Source organism: Camelus dromedarius, chromosome 9 (assembly GCF_036321535.1).
Source record: "Camelus dromedarius isolate mCamDro1 chromosome 9, mCamDro1.pat, whole genome shotgun sequence".
Lineage (NCBI taxonomy): Eukaryota > Metazoa > Chordata > Mammalia > Artiodactyla > Camelidae > Camelus > Camelus dromedarius.
In genome coordinates this window covers 67,673,723-67,695,882 of record NC_087444.1, presented here as the reverse complement: position 1 = coordinate 67,695,882, position 22,160 = coordinate 67,673,723, and the positions used below count along the sequence as shown (strand labels likewise).

Genomic DNA, 22,160 nt, shown 5'->3' with positions numbered 1-22,160 from the left:
ACGCTGGGTGCTACGGGGGTCATCTCGGCCACACGTCCAATCAGCCAGGAAGGAGATGCTGTCATGACCCCGTGTTATGGGGTGGGGGTGGGGCAGCAACTGAGGCTCAGAGTGGGACGCTGTCCTGCCCACATTGCTGTCACCCGTGGTGGCCCTTGGATGTGACATGCAGGGTCCTATGCTGACCTGCTCTAAGCCCGACCCCACATGGCTTTGGTGTCCAGAAGGTCCCTGCTGACATTCTATTTCAACCCTGCTCTCTAGTCCAGAGGCACAAAGCTGACTTATGACAGATTAAAGTGCCCACTCCTGGTGACGGGGTACTAACAAAAAACTGCGTAAATAGCCAGTGTTCCCTCAGGGCTTACTGCACGGCAAGCACTGAGCTAGTGTTTCCACCTGTTAACTAGTTTGATTCTTGGATGAACCCATTAAGGTAGGTGCTATTTTTGCCCACATTTTACAGGCACGGAGAGGTTATGACTGAGTTCAGGACCTGGGCCGCCCAGCTCTCAGGACGTGTGGTGCTCGTAAGCATTTGCAGAGTGAATGAGCGCTCAGAAGAATAAACAAGGCAGGAAGGATGCCAAGCCCTTGACCTCCGTCCTCTCCAGCCTCCTAGTGCGTCCCCGCTGAGCGGGTGGGGGCCGCGGGAGCAGCTGCCACTGCTGAGCAAGTGCTCAGCAGGCGCTGCTGTGAGAGGCTCCTTGGCAGGAGGGCCCTTCATCAGCGAGGCCCAGGCCCAGCCGAGGGCATCTCTTCACCCCCGATGTGGCTTGGGAAGGGCTCTTGAGCAGGCGTGGAGGGGTGGAGAGGCCTGAGGGCCCCGGCCATACAGAGGCCAGATGGGATTCTCTCTGGTTTAGGGGGACAGGAGTCAGATGGGCAAAGAGATGTGTGTGCTCCGTGAGACAGGAACCCTGGGCTGCTGTCACCCTAGTGACCCAGACCCATTCCCAGAGTGACAGCCCAGGCTGAGTGGGGCCATGATGGAGAAACAGAAGGCAGAGTGAGCAGGATAGGATGCAGCAAGCCAGAAGGCTGCGGGGGCCCAGAGGAGGTGCCTAACTCAGTCTAGTCAGGGAGGACTTCCTGGACGCAGCAGCATCTTAGTTGAGACTGAAAGGATGAGGCAGAGCTAGTCCAGGGCATTCTATCTGCCTTGTCTGGGTCTGTGATCTCCGTGCACACCATCTCTGCCCTGGCCCCTCTCTCGCTTTCTCCTCACAATGTGTCAAACACCTACAATGGGCCAGGCCCTGCCTTTGGCACAGACCGGGCAGCAAAGATGAGAGGCAAAGGAAGGAGACACAGAGAGAACTTAGGGAAGCTAGAGGAACTGCCGTGGAATTTAGCCCTGCCAGGGCAGGGATGCTCTGACATTCTCGCTGCCGTGTGCCCAGTGCCCAGAGCAGAGCCGGCCCCGGAGCAAGTGCTCAGGAAACAGTTGTGGAATGAAGGGGCAAACAGAGGGGCAAACCAGGTGCTCTAGAGTTTAAGATGGGAGAGGTGACCCAGCCCAGAGCTTAAGGGAGACCTCCCGGCAAGAGCAATAACTGAGTAAAGCTCTGAAGAAGCAGCAGGAGTGAATTACCAGGAATAGGGTCAGGGGAAGAGCATGGCGGGAAGAGGGAACAGCCATGTAGAATGCCCTGAGGAGGGAGAGTGGGGGATCGGAGGATGTAAGGGAGGGTACTATGAAGTAGAGGGACTAAGGTGGGGCCCAAGGGTGGAAGCCCCAAAACACCAGGGCAGGGAGTATGGACTCAGACACTAGGGTAATGGGGAGCCATGAAAGAATTTTAAAAGGGGAGATAGAACCCGTCAAAATAGTCCCAGAGCCTCCTCCACCCCATCCCCTGAAGTGTACAAGAGGCTCTGACTAGACGACACAGGGGCACAGCCCCTCGGCTGAAACCCTTGGGGTAGACACATCTCTGAAGTCAAGATGTGTTTGGATTTGAGAAAGCATGATGGGCCGTACTCACAGAACACATGCGGAAAGGTCGGCAGCACCCCCTAATCCCACACGAGCATCCCTCAACGAAGCAACTGATCATCCACACCAAGTGGGGTAAAGAAGGACCACAAACAGCTTCATATCCATGCAGGTGGGGCACTGCTGCCCAGTGAGCTTGGCCCAAACCTCACTGACTTTGGGGTTGTGGATAACGGAGTACAGGGTGGACTGAAGGCACAGCCAACCCCAGCCAAAACATGGCTTTCTGATGGGGACCATGTGCACAGCACCCTCTGCAGTAAATATTTGCTGGATGAATAAAGGGGCACATGGGCCACACCCCCTCCCTTCAAGAGTTGGCCGACCTGGGAGAAGTCAGGTAGGTAAATAAATAATTACGAGGCAGTCTGCTTGGTGCCAGAACAGGGAGCTGAGGCTGGAGGATAGCTAACACAAACCCCTGATCCTCAGGGCCCTGGCGCTGAGCCCTCTAGCCTGCACTTGGAAAGACTAACATTCTCTCTGGTCTCAGGTGGCCCCCATCCTTGGGTGCTCTGGACTCTGAGGTGACCCCGGGGAGACCCCTTCCTCTGTGGGTAACATCCAGTGCACTTCAGTTCCTGCTCTCAGTTGGCTCTGACCCAGATGACCTCCAGCCTTTGACCTCCAGGTGATCCACAAGCTCGCCCACTCTGCTTCCCACCCCCTTGGTGCCTGGGCTCACATTTCTTCTCCGGGAAGCCGTTGCCTGTGGCAGGGATGGCACCGGGGCCGCCGGGCGGGAGGGGGTGCTGGTGCTGGCGGCGGGCGGGCAGCGTGCTGGAGGGGAAGGCGCAGGTGCTGGTGAAGAGCACGTCGCTGGGCAGGCCGGGCTCTAGGCTGGCGGGGCTGGCAAAGCTGGGCTCCCGACGCCCGCTGCACAGACTCTCATCCGATAGCGTCCGCTGAAGACTCTTCTGTGGTGACTGCTGCCAAGACAGGGGACACTGGATGTGGTCACGGCCAGTCCCATGGCTGCTGTCCTCAGTAGTGGCTTCTTCCCGTCTGGGATGTCTGTGGCCCTTACCCACCCAACATCCATTTCTACCCTTTTCTGGTCAACATACCCCAGTTTCCCCCTGGGGGTTCCTCCTCCCCCACAAGCGGCCCACATGGTTCTGTTGGGCTGATCCCAGCCTCCAGCTCCGGGCAAGGTCAGGGAAGGTGGTGTGACCCCAGCTGGAGCACTGGAAGTCAGTCCATGTGGGCACACTAGGGACTGAGTGCTGGCTTCCCCCAGTGCTCATGCTGCTGGGAGAGAACCCCAGACAGACTGCGGCCCCCCAGGTCCCCATGAGAGAGTGCCTGCCTGAGCATGTAGCTGGGGGTAGGCAGGGACAAGAGGGAGGAGGAGCAGTGGAGTGAGGGACTAAGGATGTCTGCTGTTTTGGCCTCCCCCACCCTTGCGTGACAAGGGCCTGGAGGCCCCCGGGGCAGCTCTCCTCCCCTCTTGGTCCCTGCGGTTCGGACTGCTTCCCCTGTGGGCTTCAGGAGGACGACATGAAAGCCAGTAAGAGCTTCCCTTTCCAGTCCCGTGAGGTACTGGTGTGGAATAAGTTCCCCTGTGCCTGCCAAGGCCAGGTTACACTGTACTCTTCTCCCTGACCAACGTGACATCCTGGCCACATACACCCAAAGAGGCTGGCAGGTGCTATGGGCAGAGGCCATGGGCAGGGAGGGCGGGAGTGAACGCAGGGACCAGTCCTCCTCCCGCCTCGCCCTCCCACGGCTCCCTGGCCTGCCTGATTCAGTGAGTGGCGGGGCGGGGGCAGCCTCTACGTACCGCGGCGTCTCTCTCCTGCTCGGGCGCCAGGTTGTCCATGATGATGAGTTTCTTCAGGTCATCTTCGATGGTGGACTTGTAGTTCTTCCGGGGGGAGCGGAGGTCTCGGAGGGACGCCCTCAACCTCGGCTGCCCGAAGACGTTTTTCGTGTTGCCGTCCACCTGCCTGGAATGAGAGGGTCAGGGTCGGAGGGGCCTTGGGAGGCTTGCGCCGCTGCCCAAAGCGGTCCTGACGCAAGAAGGCCGTGCTGCCGCCACTGGGTGAGTGACCACAGGCAGCTTCTCCGCTTCACCGGGAGAAAGTGGGACAGAGAGACCAGGTTTATTCTCTCCACTCACTCATCCTACGGAGACCTCCTGGCACCGACTCTGTGCCATGCGTGTTCTTGGTGGAGGCACAGCCCTGCACGTGGAGCTGACTCCAGTCAGGAAGCCTGGCAACGAATAAGTGAACATAATGGGAGGAGGGGAGGTTTTGAAGAAAAATAAAGCCAGGTAAATGGAGAGGGGCTGACAGGGACGGAGGATGGCTTTTCTGAGGGGATGGAGTCTGAGCTGAACCTTGGAGGAAGGCAGGAATCCACCAGGTAGAAGCGGGCTCTGGGCAGAGGGAACAGCAAGTGTTGGGCTGTGAGGGGGGAACAAGCCGGGTGAGTTTATGGAGTGGGGGGAGGGGCGAGTAGGCGAGGGGGGTGAGGGGTGGGAGGTGAGGCCTGGGAGGGGCTGGGGCAGATGTTTGGGAACCTATGAGCCACAGAGGGGACTTGCATATGGGGAGCCTCTGATCTGGGGAGCTCCACGCCCTGATTTGCATTTTAGAAGGGTCCCGGATGGAAAAGTGACCCTCATGGAAGCAGGGACACAGTGAGCAAGCTCCCACAGTTGTTCAGGTGAGAGATGCGGGTGGCCCAGACCAGGGATTCCAGCCACACAAGAGGGATGGGGTCCCACAGAGGGAGCACCCCCGGGGACCGGTCTCTATGGCAAGTGCTTGGCCACAGGCAGCAGACCTCTGGCCTGAGCGCTCCAGGGCCCGGCACCAGATATCCCTAACTTTGGTTTCCTCATCCCTCACGCTGGGTAAGAGGGCTCACGCATGATGGGGTAACTGGGGGGATCCAGAGATGAGGTCACTGTACAAGGCAGAGCCCCCCGACTGCTGCCATCTTGCTTTTCTACTGATCGTCCAGTTTCAGAAGTCGGTTTGTGAGCCAGCGTCACTCTGACCACCACTCTCTTCTTTGGCATTCCCCAAGCTGACCCAGAGCTGCCTTCCAGAACATTCTGTGGTCTGAAAGTCTTTGAGGCACAGCCTGGGGTTAAGAGCTGGAGCCCTGGAGGCAAACAGGCCTGGGTCTGAGTCCAGGCTCTGCCTGTTCCTGCTGTGGGAACCTGGGCAAGTCACACCACTTCTCTGATCCTTGGTTTGCTCATGTGGGAAACAGGCTGACCTCACAGCATTTTGGGGTTTGCTGCAAAGCGCCTGGCTGGCACCTGACAGAGCAGACACTGGGCAAATGAGTTTCCCTGAGGCAGCCCAGGCCCCTGAGCTGCACACAGCCCTCTTCTGCTGCTCCTAACTCTCTCTGCTGGCTCCACAGACCATCATCCCACCGCCCTTTGGCCCTCTCCTGGCCCAGGCTGACTCCCCTGGGGCTCCAAGTCCTCCACTCCTGGGACTTCCCCTGAGGTTCCCCCTCATCCTCTGATTTTGGCCCAGCCTTTGGAGTCAGGTCTTCTACCATGAAAACTGGGTCCCTCACCTGAGCTGTTGCCACCCCCCAGAAAAGAGGTAAGGACAGCTATCAGGGTGCCCTCAGGGCGCACCAGGCCCTCTCCACCACCTTGTGAAATCTGCAGAGCAGCCCTCCCCCACAGCCACTATTACTAGCACCTCCATGTTGCAGATGGAAAGCCGAGGCACAGAGAGAGAAAGTAACTGTCCAAAGCCCCCCAGCCTGTGAGCAGGGGAGTCAGGGTTCCCGCCAAGGCCACCAGGCTGCAGAGCCCTCAGCTGTCACCACTGTGCTTGACTGTCATGTTTCTATCACAGAGACGGCATATAAAAGATGTATGGTATGTGGAACGTAATCACATTTGGTTAAATAACATGCTTTTATAGGCAGAAAAAAATTCTGGAAGAAATTATGAACAATGATTACCTCTGGGAAGTGAAAATCTTATCAGAAGGTGGAAAAATGACTTTTACTTTTCATCTGATACCCACATCCTTCTGAACTGTCTGAATTTATTTTTACTATAATCATGTGTTATAACAATAATAATAATAAAAACTAGTTTAAAAAGAGCTGATACCTAGACTTCATCATTTTGTAACTCAGGAAAGAAAAAAAGAGTCTTTGAATCCAGGAAGAAATGAGATACCCTGGGCTCCTGAGGGTATTGAAGTCTACATTTTTTCTCATTTTCTCAGCTGCCAGGCTTGGGATTTTAACAAAGGAAGGAAGAGAGGGTGGTGAGCTTTTTCTTGTTAGGTCATATTCCTCCCCAAATGAGAATTCCAGGTCTAGGGTAATTCTGGCTCCATCATTATTAGGGAAGAGTGTTCTCTGCACAAATGAAAAGCTTTCTATCCAAACAAGGGAAACAGAAAGAGGCAGAAAGAGAGAAAGAGACAGACACACCCTAGAGTACATATTGCTCCTGCGGGAGCTGGAAGGGGACTTACCCCACCTTCCCTTTTCAGTTTGCCATTTCCCAGAATCCCCTGCAAGGGGGGGGGGATGCAGTGACTCAGCGTTGGGCCCGCTGTGCGCCCAACAACCCTGGAGCAGGCTGGGCCCTCAGCTCATCTACTGCAATAAAGGGGCACTGTCCACAGGCACCCCTCTGGGAGGGGTGTAAAATGACCTGCTGCAAACTTGAAAACGTGCACTCTCTTGGCCCTAAGAGTTCTACATCTGGGAGTGTTGCCTTCTGAAAGGCCCGCATGAACCCACGTGTGCCAGGGTGCATGGGGAAGCTTCGTGGGGTCCTGTCTGTGGAGCACACAGAACTGGGCAGTGGCGGGCAGGGGAAGGGCGAGGTTCTCCAGGGACCATCTAGCTGCTGAAGAGAAGTGGGGCTGATCCACGGGACACAGAAAGAGGTTCTCCCAGATATGTCATGGGAATAAAGAAGCAGAATGTGCAGTGTGAAATCATTTTTAGAAAATGAAACTCACACACAGCTTAGCTTGCTATACTGAAGTTTACCTAACTCTCAGCTCCAGAGGTGGCTAGGTGGGGAATTCACTTTTTAAAAACGTTCCTCACCACAGCCCATGAAGTCCAAAATGAGCTGTCCTGTTCCGCCTCAGCCCTCATCCCCTCCCACAGGGCTTCTCAGGGTTCCTTAGCACAGCAGGCATGTTCCTGCCTCAGGGCCTTTACACTGGCTATTCTGGCTACCTTCCCCAGCATTCCCTGCAAGTGGCAGCTTCTCATCTGTCCAGGTTGGCTCACTTCCTCATAGAGGCCTCCCCTGACTGCTCGGCCTCCTGGTGCTTGCTCCCTGCCCCGGTGAGCTCCATCACACAGTCCAGTGTTACCTCCTCACTGTATTCATTTCACGATGATCTGTCCTGTGTACTTGTGTTTGCAGCCCCACTCCTCCCACCTGCAGCCTTCTGTGTTCCATGTCTAGTGTCGGGAACAAGGCCTGCCGCATTGCGGGCCCTCAAAATTCGTTGTCAAATGTGTATCACACGGAGCCAACCTTCCTGCCAACCAAGCAGCCAACCTCCCTACCCATCTCCTTCCTTCCCACCTTCCTTATTCTCTTCCTTCCTTTTACAACAAGCTTGACTGACTTTTACAAGACAGAAAAAACTAGAGAGATCCTTTAAACAGTCAAGCCAAAAGAACACAAGCATTCCTTCCCTGCTCTGTTTGTGTTCATTTGCTACAACCACCTTCCCAGCTCCCAGGACCTGCAGGACTCTCGGGGGACACTCCTAATTCTACAGTGCAAGGCTGGCTCACTGGAAGAAATCATGCTAGAACCTTCTCCCCCGGCCCTCAATTCTGCACTTATCCATCCACTGCGGGCTCCACGTGGCCTGACAGTGTTAGTGGGCTGCTGCGACACATCTAACGGGAGGAAGTACGATGAAATTCAGTTTGGAGCATCAAATCGATCACTCTTGCCCTTATTCTCTTTCTTCTGGAAGAATTTTCCAATGTATTTTCTAAACTGAAATTCTAAGCAATCATTTAAGATGCTATTAAATTCCAGGTTGAGAGAAAAACAAAAACAAAACCCCAACTAAACCAAACTGGGCTTGTACTTCTCCGATCTTTTCCCTTTTTCTCAAGATCTCTGGTCTCCATAATTGTTTAAACCTAATGACCTCTGAGGATAGAATGGACTATCCTCTGACCGTTAAGAAGAATGAGATCACTGTGTATGTACTAACAGGGAACTGTCGCTGAACTGAGAAAAGAGCGCGTGAGAAAGGCTGGAGGTGCAGGGACAGGGGGTGACTGCATCGATAAACAAAAAGAGGCCTGAGGGACACACACACACTCACGCGTGCTCCGTCATGTTTGGAACATTTTTGGAAGGATGCAGAAGGAATGAAACAATGTTTTGCTTCTGGGGAGGGGAGCTGGATGGCTGGGGGCCAGGGAAGGGAGAGAGGCCTGGTTTTCAATGCAAAACCCTTTTGTATCAGTTTGGTTTTTATCCTGTGCGTGTTTTATCTTTAAAAACACAAATGAAGAAAACACCCAGAAGGAGGTGTCCTGTCTCAAGGTTCTGACCGACAGCACAAGACAGTCTCTAATTTGCCCAGGTTGTCTGAACTCGCATTTGCCATATTGTAGAATTAAACTGCTTACATTGGAAAAGAAAAAGAAAAAAAAATTACAAAGAAGTCTCTGCGGTCAGGACCCAGACAACAGCAACTTCTTTTTCCTGTGATAACAGGGCCAGAAGTGGACGGCAACCAGGGGCTCCCACTTGGCTGGGCCGATCCTGCTGACTTGGAACTCTGGCCTCCAACTGGGGCAGCTCCCTCGGGGCCGGGTTAATGAAGCTAATTAGCAGGCTGTCGGCCTGCCTGAGCTCGGGGGTTCTGCCATCCTCGCTGGCGAGGACACTCACCAGGTCTGCACCTTAGGCAGCAGGCAGATTTTCCTGGAAGGATGGCTGGGAGAGGCCTGTGGGAGTTGGGGGCAACCGTGCCGTGGGGTGGGGATGTCTGCGAGAGGCTTTCCCCTGCTCCTTCCATGGCTGGGCTGAGCTGGACCCAGGACCCCTAAACTCAAGGAAGGAGCCCAAAGGCCAGATGTTAACCACTAGACACCAGAGCCCATGATGACCGGGCATTTCCCTACGACTCACTGAATCCTCACGCCAACTCTGGGGGGTAGGCACTCCCGTCTTTCCCTTTTGAGGCTGGGGGACGGAGGCACAGTGAGTTGAGGACACTCAGAAAGCAGCGCTCAGTGTGCATGGCACATGGTGATGTGGGCCCTCACCTGGGGCCGGTGCACCTTGTGTGGCTAAGTTCCCTCCTCATGGCCATCATCGCCATTACCTACCATCATCCTGCTCTCCCGGCAAGGGCCCTGATGCTCCAAGGGCTTCCAACAGTGATGGCAGAGCCGCTAGCCTCCAGGGACAGCCTTTCGGTTGGGCTGAGACGAGCCCGCGGGGGAGGACGAGCCCAGGACGGATGGGGAGGCAGGGCTGAGGGCCACTGGTTCTGCCTCCTGCTCCACAGGGATCCAGCCTGACAACCCACTGGCCTAGTCACACCCTCACCTGGTAAGCCCTGGGCAACTCACCCTCGGTGCTGGGGTCCTCACGTGGATTAACTCCATAAATCCTCACGACTGGGAGGTAGGGACAACTGTCAGGCCAGTTTAAAGAGAGGGAAGCTGAGGGGTTAAAGAGCTGATGAGGGAGTCCCGCCCTGACCCCATGCTGTTCTGCCCCTCTGCTGGCTGGGAGAAGGCAGGCCAGTGAGTCCAGTGTCTTGGGACAAAGGAGTCAAAACAGGGCCGTCCGGCCATCTCTGGAGGCAGAGCTGCTGGCCTGCCCTGTAGGATCGACTGGAGCCTGAGACAGAAGGGCTGAGGGCGAGGAACCTGCAGGTGCTCTCGGTCCCCTCCGCATGCAGATTCTCTGTCCTTCACCAGCTCACTCTGTCTTTTCTTCAACAGAGTGTTCGCCTGAGACTATTTCCGCCAAGAAGCTAGTCCTCAGAACACACGAGCCACTGCCCTGGATGCCTGTCCTCCCTGCTCTCTCACGTGATGAGATGCTCTGTTAGTTACCTTGCTGGGAGGAGTCCTGGGCTATGCACTTCTACCTGTGCCTCAGTTTCCCCAACTGGAAAGGAGGTCTCTGGGAGGATCAGTGGGGCCAGGTCTGCACAGCCCTAGCCATGCAGCCTGGCTGAGAGGCAGCGCCCCCATGTCAGCCACAGCCATTCTCATTCCTCTGGGGATGTGTTAGACCAGAACCAAAGACAAAGGAGGCAGACCTGGTAATTACTCCTTTGGGGAAAAGTTGATAATATGTGGTGACAAATTACAAAACCAACAATCGTAATATTTGCAGTGATTAACCTTAACTAACCAAGTGAATCTGGGCAAGGGACTCAACTATTATGTGACCTCAATTTTTCTTACCTGGAAAATGGGATACAAAGTACCTACACCTCATTGTTCTATAGTGCAGATTAAATGAGTTAAAGTAGGTAAAAGGCTTATGACAGTACTTGGCAGGGTAGGTATCAATAAACGTAGGTAAATAAGTTATGCAAATGAGTTTTTGTGCCTTGGGATAAAACATTCAGCAGCAGAATTATACACAGATTTAAAACAAACGTGTTTAGTCTCAAATAATTTAGCTGGAAGTAAAGACAATGTTTTCTGGAAAACTAGGTTAAGTGACTCAGAAGTGTCTCTAACAATGACAAAGACATTATCTCCAAACTGCACAGGGAGAGTCTGAATAAACCAGCTTCCTGAAATGGGAGGGTGTGGACAAAAGGATTAATCCTGTATTAACATATAATCTTATGCATGTGATTTTAAAAATGTATCTATAACTAAATTAATAAATGTAAGAAACTATGAAACTATTTGTGTCCCCCAATATTTTATATATGTAGTTTACGTACGTGTACACACACACACGTATGTAAAAAGACTTCCTTGGATCTTATCACTGAGAACAAGGGGCTGCTGTTTGTTGATGGCTGTCACGTATCCAGGGGTATTTTATTTTCTGAGTGCCTGCTATGTACTGAGCCCTGAGGGGGGCTCAGGTGCTCTGCTCTCCCAGACCCCTCAGTCCAGTGGGGCAACAGGAAGGAAGCAAGTCTCTAGGACGTGACCATCTGATGTGCCCTGGACAGATGCTGAGGGAGGGAAGAAGTGTGGGGTCGGCGGGAGCGGTGAGCCTGGTGTGGGGGCTCGGGGAGCATCTTTGAGGATGGCATGGCTGTGCTGAGACCATAACCCTAATCTTATGACTGGTGTCCTTATAAAAAGGGGAAATGTGGACCCAGAGACCTGCATGCGTGGAGAACGCCACATGACGATACAGGCAGAGACTGGGGCCATGCATCTATAGGCCAAGAAGTCCTGCAGATTGCCAGCAAGTCAACCAGGAGTGGGAGAGTGGCATGGAACAGGTCCCTCCCTCCCTCCCAGCCCTCAGGAGGAACCAACCCTGCCGGCACCCTGACTCGACACCCCGACTCGGCCTTCCAGCCTACAGGACCCCGAGACAATGCATTTCTGCTGCTGAGCCACTTGGTGTAGGGGCTTTGCTGCCACGGCCTAGCCAGCTGCGGGTGGGTGGAAAGGAGTGAGCCAGGTGGGGAGGGGCCCGGGTTGGGAGAGGGAACAGCAGGCACGTTGGGGAGGCAGGGCAGCTGCCCTCATGGAACAACACAGTGGGGTGAGCAGGGCCTGACCCTCTGGCCATCCTGAAAAGTGGGGGCCTTACAGGATCCTATGGGGGTGCAGTTCCATTCACTGACGGGGCACCCACTGATGTCTGGCAGCTATAAGAATCTCGTGACCAAGACAGTGATCCCTGCTTTCCTGTGGGGCAACCAGGCAGTGGAACAGAGAACAGCGACAGAATAATGGCTGGGAAGGCTGAGGAGGGGGCATTGGATGAAGCCCCCCTGGAGCCAGACACAAGATGCAGGGCAAGAGAACTCCAGGGCCGAGAGAGCCACCGCAAAGGCCCTGAGGTCGGCCGTGTGTGGCAGGGCTTAGGCGCGGGAAGAGGCCAGGTGGCTGGAGTGGGATGAATGAGGGGAGCATGGGAGGAGATGAGCGCAGAGGAGTGCGGAGGTGGGTCACGCCGGGTCCGCGTGGGAGTCTGGGCAAAGCATGCAGTGTACTAGTGCCTGGTACAGTGTATGTGCTCAGTAGATATGAGCCTTCATCATTAATCCTGGGAGCAGGGGAAGTCCCTGGAGGTTTTAATCAGGGGAGTGAAGGATCAAAATCTAGTTATCCAGATGCCCCCAGCTGTTAGTGAGGTGCGTGGACAGGATGCTCAGCCTGAGAGCGGCTTGCTCACCCGTGACGTCTCCAGGGATCCCATTTCTCTCTCCTGATGCCTCCTGTCATCCACATGGCCTCACCCAGGTCATGAAAGACAACGTCACAGGATGGAGGAGGGCAGATCCCTGACACCCAGCTGAAGAGGAGCCTGGACCAGGGTTCCTAGGCTCTGATCCAAGCTCCATCCCCTACCGGCTGTGAGATGCTGGGCCTCAGGTGCCTCATTGGGAAAAGTGGGCAAATAATAGGTTCACCTCATGGAGCTATTGTTGAGGATTCAGTGAATTCCTGTACGAGAGCTCAGAACGGAGACTGGCACACAGCGAGTACTCAATACATGTTTGAAATCATCACATTCTCCTCACTTGAAAAAAAAACAAAACCCTTTCTTAACTGACCACTCCTCTCCTTTCTCTTCTGCTTCACAGCAAAATGCCTCAAATCAGCTGCTTCCGACTCTGCCCTACTTTTCTCTCCCGCACCCTTGAGTCCCCTCTGTGAGGCTCAATTGGTCGCTCAGTACCTGGGCTCACCCCACCCTGACCTCTCAGTCATCACCCCTGGGCGCCTCCTTTGCTGGTTCCTCCTTGTATTCTCTGAACACAGAGGGGTCTCAGGCTGAGTTCCACACCTCCCCTCCTCTCCTCTCCTGTGGCCTTTATGCTGACTGACCTCTCCCTGAGCTCCAGACTCCTTACCCGACTGCCTGCTCCATGTCTTCTGCGCGTTGTAATCACAACCCGTCGGGGACTGAGCTCCGGAGCCTGCTCCCCACTCAGCCTCACCTCAGCCCAAGGGGAGTCCACCCTTCAGGCTGCAAGACCTGCTTTCATCTTCAACCTTGCTCTTTCTCTCACGCTACATCCAATCTGCCAGCAAGGCCTGCCTGCTTCCATTTCAGAGAATCTGACCTGGAGCTGCCGCCTTCTCCCCGCTCCCCGCCCCGGCCTCCATTCTGCTCCAGCCCTCTCGTCTCCTGCCTGGACCATTGTGGTAGCGCCTCCCTGGTCCCCTGTCCCCACAGGCTGTGCTCCACACGTAGCTGCAGGGACCCTGTGAGCACCCCGTTTAGATCATGTCCATCCCCTCCCATGGGGGCCCCTGACAGCAGAGGCCACGGCCCTTAGAGGGGCCCACAAGACCCTGTACGATCTGTCCCAGCATCCCTCTGACCTCACGTGCTCACATGGTCCCTCCCGCAGACCAGGCGCACTCCTGCCTCAGGTCTTTGCTGTTGCCGCTCCCTCTGCCTGGAATGCTTTTCATCCAGACACCACAGTGCTCGCTGCCCTCTGACCTACTGCGCTTTCTTCCTAGTTATCCTACTTGTTGTCCACCTTCTCTGCCAGAAAGTCAGCTCCCCAAGGGTGGGGATCACCGTCCGCCTGATCACAGCTGTATCCCAAGGTGTGGACCCGCATGGCGTCCTGCACGAGGGACTGAGCTGTCACCGTCCTCGGTGGTGCCTCACCAGGCATCCAGGCACTTACTTCTTTGGGTCAGTGAAGGGGAGCGGCCGTGGCGGGGGCTCGTCCGTCCTCTTCCATCCCGCCGGGTGCTTGTTGCGCACAGGCTGCTTGGAGAAGAATGACTTGGGGACAGAGGCGGAGAGCTGGAAGACGCTGGACTGGGCCAGCTGGGAGGGTCGTGGGCTCTCTGCGCTGGCCGGCTTGTGAACCTGAGCGGGGTAGCCGGCCCTTGAGCTCATGTCACTGCGGAGTGAAAATGAGAGCAATAAACCACCACTTCCATACCACATTTTGAAAAACTGATCTGTTGAAATTTACTCTTGGGAATCAGTTCCCCGTATGTCCATTAAAAAAATGAATAACCTAATTACTTCCCCCCAAAAAGATGAAAAAATAATAAATAAAAAATAAATTTAAGAAATTTTTTAAAAAAAGAAGAAATTTACTCTTAGCAGACAAAAAAGTTCATTCACACAGGAGAGACACAAGTACATTAGTGCTGTGGAAAATTCCAATACGTAGCCGTCTACGTGGAGAAAAGGTAACTCTCCCTTCACAGCCCAGACAGCCCGGGTCCCACCCCAGGGATGCCCTTTGAGCACAGTCAGTCCCACCGTGGGAATCTAAAAAAGTCACCCCTGCGGGTGGACTCCCCCTTCTCTCCCCAGAGATTCCCTGTCTCTGTGCACAACCCACACAGCAGCTGGAGGAGGGGGTCCTGCCTGCCCATCTCTGGAGGTAACCATGGTTTACAGTTTGCTCTGCTTCCTTCTTAACCTTTTCCTATGATTTAAAAACATCCATGTGTAAACACTCAGAAAACAGGAGCTTTTATTGAGGAGTGGGTAGGAGAATTATGTTTTTATATAACTGGAATCATGCTAATAAATTGTTCTGTAACTTACCATTTTTTTTAACTTAAAATACATCTTGCCATGTAGCCTCTTCATTCAAATATTTTTTGAGCACTACTACACGTCAGACACCAGTCTAGCTCGATATCTCAAATGCTGGGTTCCTGTGGAACTAATGCTACAATGAACCTCATGCTGTTAACTAGGAACCAACTTCTCAGCCCAGTAAGGCGAATCAACCAGTAAAACTTTTTAATAAAATTCCAACGCCATTTCAAGTAAGAGCTCTTTCATGGGAAAATTAATGGTCTTGAAGTGTAAGTCAATACATCCTTATCTAAGGTTGAATTAGCAGTATTAAGGGGTAGGACTTTTGACCACAGCTGAATGAGGAGACTGGCAAACTCTCACCCCCTCAAAGCACAACACTAACAAAAACAACCATTTTAGTACTCTGGAAATTGACCAAAAGCATGCAACAAATCAAGTATCACTTATGCTTGAAAAACTGCCAAACTTCAGGGAAGAGACATTTTGACCTGGGGCTCTTCTTATCCCCTTGCCCAGCTCAATGAACAAGGAAGTTCTGCTGCAGTGGATCCTCTGGGGCGGCATCAGCATTTCAATACATGTTCACTGAGAGTTTCAGAAGGAGAGGGAAAGGGGCAGGAGAAAGGTTTGAAGAAATAATGGCTGAAAACCCCCCAAACTGGACCAAAAAAACACATTCATCTGCACATCTAAGAAGCTCAATAAATCGCCACTTGGATAAATACAGACATTCACACCCAGAAAAATAGGTGAAAGTCAAACCATTAAGATAAAAACCCTGAAAGCACCAAGAGAAAAAGGATTCATCACATACAGAGGTGTCAATACAATTGACTGCTGACTGGTCATTTGAAATGATGGAATGGAATATTTCCAAAGCGCTGAGAGAGAGAGAGGAAAAAAAATTGTCAACCAAGAATTCTATATCCAGCAAAAACTATCCTTCACAAACGAGGGCGAAATAAAGACGTTTCCAGGTAAACAGAGACTGAGAGAATTTGGTGCTAGCATATCTGCCTAATATATAATAAAGTAAGTCCTCAGGCTGAAAGGAAATCACTACAGATAGTGACCTGAATCCATATGGAGAAATGAAGGGTCTGAGATGGTAAATTTGTGGCTTAGAATAAAAGACTCTACGGATCTATGTTTTCTTATTTCTCCTCTAACTTTCTTAAAGTTAAACATAAGTCCGTATAAGGCAATAATACCAACACTACATTGTTGGGTTTATAATGTATATGGATGGAATACATATGACAAAAATAGCACAATGGAGGGGAAAGGGTATGGGGCTATATTAGACAAAAGTTTCTGTATTCTATTGGAATTAAGTTTGTATTAGTCTGAAATACACTGATAGATGCATGCTATAAAAACTAAAAAAAAAAAAAAAATACAGAGGGATCCAGATGGTACACCAAAATACATTTAACACAAAAGGCCGCAGTAAGGAAAGAACAAGGGAGCAAGAAAGACAGTAAACATACAGAAAACAAAGAACAAAACGGCAACTGAAAATCCAATCATTATCAAGAACTTCATTAAACATGAATGTTGAAACACCACAACTGCAAACTGTCAGAAGGGATTAGAAAAAGTAAGCTCTGACTGACTTATATATTATACTTTTTGATAATTTAGCAACATTTATCAATGGGGCCATGGTTGTGCACTGGCGGTGGCATGTCCAGGGAGTCAGGGAGCATGTAATACTGGGATTGGACTCTGCCTGGGGTGGTCAGGAGGGCTTCCCCAAGGAGGCAATGGCGTCTGAGCTGAGAACTGGAGGGTGAGGAGCCTCAATCTAACATGTGACCTCCCAGAAATCCAAGCCAAGGAAAAGCCTGCACACGTACATGCAGGTACATGGAGGGGGTCACTGCAACACTGTGTGTAATCAAGAAAAGTTGGGCATGGCCTGAATGTCTTTTAAAAGGGGATTAACAGATTGTTCGAAGCACATCCACAATATGGAAAACTACACAGCCAGTACAAAGGATGAAGTTGATTCCTGTTTATGGATGAGAAAGGATGTATGAGTTACAGTAAGTGGAAACAAGGCCTTGTGAAGAGCACACACTTTTTTTTGTAAACCTTCATAATTGTGTGACTACTGGACTTTTTTTGGGGGTGGGGGGGTCTTTTCTACAGAAAGGAAATGTACAGTTTTTTTTTTTTTCCAACTGTGGCTTATGAAATCAATTTAATGGATCTTGACCACTATTAAAAGGAAAAAAAAAAAAGAAATAGACTAGAATTAAAAAACCTCAGTGTACCCCACGTAAGGTAAGAGTAAGTGGTTTGTGAAACTATATTCCGGATGTCCATGCTGGGTCGTAATGTAAAAGGCTTTTCCTGTTTTGGGTAATGGTCAAAATGTTTGAAAGACCTGGGCTGGTCGCAGACTGAGAGCAGTCTCTGGGGGAGTGTACACTGACTACCTCTGCAGGTAGTAACGGTGCGGAAATGAGACCATGTAAATGTCACGGGGTAGAAAGGAAGTGCCACCTGACACTTCAGTCTCCTTTCCCAAGGCAACCTTGAACTCCACCCCTTTTTCTTCAACAGACAGTTTGCTGTACACAAGCACGTGTGCACATCCTCCCAACCTTCCTTTATAACATACACGGCAGCCTCCCCCGAGCTTGTTCTGCACCTGGCTTTGACAGTCACAAGACACTCTGTCCATATCTCCATGTCAGCCCACATGGCCCCTCTCCCTTCAATGGCTGCAGGGGGCCCACTCTCTGAATATGTTCTAACTGATTTTAACCCTAACTTTTACTTTCTGCAGTACATATTTCTCTACCTCGTCATCTGGTATGTTCAACTTTTGTGAGCTGAAAAAAACAAGAGATGATTAAAAAAAAAAAAAGTTAAAGGATGAACAACTTCCGTCTCTGCATCTGCTAGCTGACCCAGTCCCCTGCTTCTCCTGGGACAGGTTCACCCCCTCCTCAGGCCTGTGCAGGCACTGGGTGCCATCCTATCCCCTCACCCTATATATGAAGGCTGATTTGACTCACCCGTTGCTTGAGGAAGGTAACCTAGAACCCAGCCCTGGGGGCATATCCTGACTGGCTGATGCCACTTGTCTGGGATGGGTCTGCAGTAGGTCTGAGATCTCCTTCTGGCCAGTGAGACGCTGGGTGTGTGAGTGTGGATTATCTGCTTTGTGACTCGGGGGAAGATTCTGTCACTAGAAAACTAACAAAGACCACTTGCAGAAAGCACCACCGCTTCTTCCACTGGACGCCGCGACTTCCTGCCCTGCTGGAAACCTTGAGGCCTGGGCTCCAGCTCTTCCCCCGTCGTGGCCTTTACCTTCTCTGTGACTGAACCAGGACTCCAGGCCCCTGGATTCACAAACTGCTACCCTGCTGCTATTTCTCCAATATTCTGATGCCAACCTGCCTTCGGGAAATTGTGGAAACGGGCAAATCATGGCCTGTTGTTATTTCCTCTCTGCTTGGGGTCAAGGTACGTGCACTTACGGGCGGCCCCGAGCGCCTGGGTTCTGTGTTTGTGGCAGGGACTTGGGGCTGTGGGGCTGCTTGTGAGGGGTCCCTTGGTCTGCAGTAAAGCTCTGGTGATATTTCTCACTTGTGATCAAAAAACCCCCAAAAACAAAAAAGAAAAAACCAAAACAACAACAACAAACCCCAGCGACGATCTGGTTGAATGACAGCCACTTGGAGACTGAGGGGAGCCAGTCTTTAGGCCGATGGAGGCAGAACAAAGAAAAGGAAAGAACCTGGGTCCTCGAGTCAATAAATTACCCAGTCGTGGGGCCCTCCCTAACTTGGGACTTCTCCTTCTGAGAGATAACAGACTTCCTCCAATTGAGCTGGGATTTCCTGCTACTTGTAGTCAAAGGCGTTCCCACGACTGTGCCGTCATTAGCCTCTCCAAGCCTCAGGAATGGATGGTGTCTGCACACAGTAGGACAACAAAGAACTCTTCCCCTGAATGTGCTGTGCATCTCAACCCACCCCAGCTGAGGCGGGCGCCCGTCCCACATGCCCCAGGGACCACAGGCTGTGCCAGGTGCTGTATACAGGATGTTCTTACCCCACCTACCAGTCAACACACACACTTCCCTTCTGCAGCACCGGTGTGGCCAGGTGCCCTCCCTGGGCCTCAGCTTCGACTTGAAAAGCGAGGCAGCACCACGCAGTGGATGAGAACGTGGGCCGTGCTGCTCATCTGACCCAGGTTCCAACCCAGCTCGACTGATGCCCTGTGATCTTCGCTTGAGTCCCTTCCCCTTAAGGAGCCTCAGTTTCTTCCTCTGAGAAACGAGGCAATGACAGCACCTGCCTCACGAGATCACACACGCGAAGTGCTCAGCACAGGCCCAGGCACCAGGGATGTGCTCCCAGAGCTACAGGTGTAAAGAGACATGGTGTGTCCAGGGGCTAAAAGCCCAGGCCAGGCCCAGCCAGGACTCGGATGCAGCATTCTTCTCTGCACCGCACCGCACCTGCACCCCGAGAGGCTGTGCACTCATTGTACTGTATCTAGGAGAGCGTTTAAGATTTTGCTGGAGGAAAAGGTTCTGTGGCTTATAAAAAAAGCTGAAAAACCCCAGGTGGGATGGAGAAATCATACAGAAGCAGAGGCATGTGTGACGCCCTGGGTTTGTCCAGCCCTGGGACTCTGAAGGGAGGCCAATGGTGGCCCAGAGTCGGCAACAGGCACAAAGGGAGCTGTGCCCCTGCCTTCAGAAGGAAGGGCAGTGGCACAGCAGGTGACGTTGGTGACCACACCGAGCCTGTGAACATGGCCAGGCCCTGCTCTAAGCATCTCACAGGCAGCACTGCATTTAGATGTCCCAGCGACCCTACGAGGCAGGAACTACCACCATCCCCAAGTTTCAGGTGGGGAAGCTGAGGCCCAGAGAAATTAAATAACTTGCTCCAAATGATGCAGCTGGTAGGGGATGGAGCCAGGATACAAACACGGGCAATCTGGCTCAGGAGACACTGCATTTAACCACTGACCTGTGCTCTCATGACAACGGTAGTCACGGTAAACACACAGCACGTGAGAATAGAGCCTAGCAGCAGCTGATGGGTCTGGGCCAGCCGTGCCACGGGCCTCGTGCTAATCACTTCAACACCGGTGTGGGTTCGGCCTTACAGAGAACACAGAGCCTGTCATCACCCCCATTTTCTGGATGAGGAAATCGAGCCTCGGAGGAAGCGAGGAGCCTGATGGAGATCACAGTTGACTAGTGGTTGAGATCGGAAACAGCACTGCTCACCCAGACCACCCCAGGGGCGCCCTGTGGGGCCTTAACCGCTGGACTAATCCTGCCCTCTCTCCCGGGGCACTGGCATGGGCTCGAGAGTCGAGTCAGTCCCTGCACATGGCTGGAATGACCAGGCTCCGGTGCCTGAACGTTCCAGCCTGCGGCCCGGGAGGGAAAACGGCAGGTCTTCAGAAAGTGGAAGCAGAGGATGTGAGGCAAAAACTCCTGGCTCCAAACTGATGCAGAATCCAACCACCGCTTGCTGCCTCCACCAACCACTGTCTACCTGTATCCCCACAGCGGCTGCCTCCTGCCCTCAGCCCCAAATACAGTCAGACGGGGGCCTCCGATCACAGCCCTCTTCTGCTCAGGACTCTCTGGGGCTCCGCCTGATTCCAGGTAAGAGTCAGAGTCCTCCCCTGGGTCCTCCCCAAGGCCCCACACCCCCTGCTCCCCGGCTCTGCCCTCAGCTCCTCCTGCTTTCCCTCCTCTTCCAGCCACGAGGGAGGGGTTCCTCAAACACCAGAACATTTCCACCTCAGGGTCTTTGCACTACTCTCCCCGCTCCTCAGATCCCTGAATGGTCCCCTCCCTCCCGTGAGTTCCTGGAGACGCCTGCCTGGGTTCCTGTTCTGAAGCTGACTGTGACTCTCTGAGTAGGCCTTGGTTGTGTGACCCCAGCTTCCCAGCTGACACAGGCAGGGTGGGCCCCTCACATTACATCTCAGGGCTGTGCCCCCAGAAGGGAGTCCTGGAGACCAGAGCAGTCTGGGGAAGCACCCTACCTGCTCGGGAACGCCCGGTGGTGTCGGCTCCACGTACAGCCGAGAGTCTCTCACTGCCCCTAACCTGCTCTGACAAATTGCCCTGGAAGCCCAGGATGCTCCGGAGCGCGTGCTGCCCTGAGAGAGGGCGGGGGGCAGGAGGCGGCCCGCCTGGGGTCATCGGGCCTGCCACAGGGCCCAGAGCAGGCGCTGGCGCCAGGCACTGTGCCTGGAAGCCGGGCTCCCATGACGCACGTCTGCGGGGAGTCTGTGAAGTCACTGAAATCACTGCTGGGCACAAGCTGCTGCAGGCTGCGGGGCTTCCCCGGCGAGGCCGCAACGTGAGGAGGGAGCAGGCGGGGCTCCCTGGTCGGGCCCAGCAGGGCCCATCCCTTTCCTGGCAGGCCTCGAATTTTGCTGGGAAACTCAATCCCCCCCGAAACAGTCCACTTTCCCTCTAGTCGCCCACAGTGGTCTTCTTAAAACCTAAGTCAGATTATGTGCTCCCATGGCTCCCATGTCCCTCAGAATCAAATCCCAGCATTTGACCATGGTCTGTAAGGCCCCAAGAGCCACGCCCATGTCTACTTTGCAAATCAGAACTCCTGCCACCCTCTCCTTTTCTCCATCTGCCCATGGGAGCATTTCCAGAGCACTGCAAATGAGTTTACCTTCAGGGCCTTGGCATTTGCTATTTCCTCTGCCTGGATCACTCCCATGCTTCCTGCAAAATATCACCTCCTCCGAAAAGCCTTCCTTCTATCTCTTTGGGTTTTGTCCCCAGACCTTATTTCCGCCTGGCATACTAATAGTACATGGTTGCTCAATTGTCTTTCTGCCTTGCTGTCTCTTCAGGAGACTGTCAGCACCACAAGGGAGGGACTTGACTTTGTTCCCTGCTGTACTGCCATGCTTGGAACAGTGCCTGGCACATAGTGGGTGCTTTAGTGTCAGTGAACATACAAACAACATTCCTCTGAGGCCTGCCCAGCTCTGCTCTCATCTTCTCTCTCAAGAATCTCCATGCTCCTTGTCTGCAGCAATCTCCTGACACCAAGTAGTTGGCCCGACGAGCAGAAGGCATGCCGTCTGAGACTGTGTCTCCCTCCCTGCTTCTGTCCTGTCGGTGCCACCTGCTGACATGTCTGCAGTTGCTCTGTCTTCTGGTCCAGGCCCCCTTCCCTCTCACTCACATTTCGGCCTCAGACTCATCACTGAGACGCTTCCAATCCTGCCTCCAGCACCATCTTTCAAAACACACACCTGCCTGCATTATCCTCTCTGCTGAAACCTTTCCTTGCTGCCTATAGCTCTTAGGATCAAATCCAAACTCTAATGTGGCTGGCAGGGCCTTGCGTGGTCTGGCCCCGGCCAACCTCCCCAATCACCTCAATTTCTACACTTAAGCCAAGGAGCCTGTATTCAGTGACCTGATAGCACCCA

General features: G+C 53.1%; 1 protein-coding gene across 7 annotated transcripts in view; it reads right to left on the bottom strand.

Annotated features, from left to right (window-relative positions):
- The window catches only part of SIPA1L3 (signal induced proliferation associated 1 like 3), a 214,493-nt gene that overhangs the window by 9,678 nt on the left and 182,655 nt on the right, over window positions 1-22,160 (bottom strand). For 6 of the 7 annotated variants that reach the window (XR_010382352.1, XM_064489288.1, XM_064489292.1 and 3 more), the window contains 3 exons: window positions 13,813-14,034; window positions 3,783-3,948; window positions 2,685-2,928 (listed from right to left, as the gene is read on the bottom strand). Coding sequence is in view for 6 of the 7 variants with exons in the window: in XM_064489288.1 (XP_064345358.1) it covers window positions 2,685-2,928; window positions 3,783-3,948; window positions 13,813-14,034 (632 nt within the window). In the remaining variant the exon portion in view is untranslated. The remainder of the gene's footprint in view (window positions 1-2,684; window positions 2,929-3,782; window positions 3,949-13,812; window positions 14,035-22,160) is intronic. The other variant, XM_064489293.1, reaches the window with a different exon arrangement.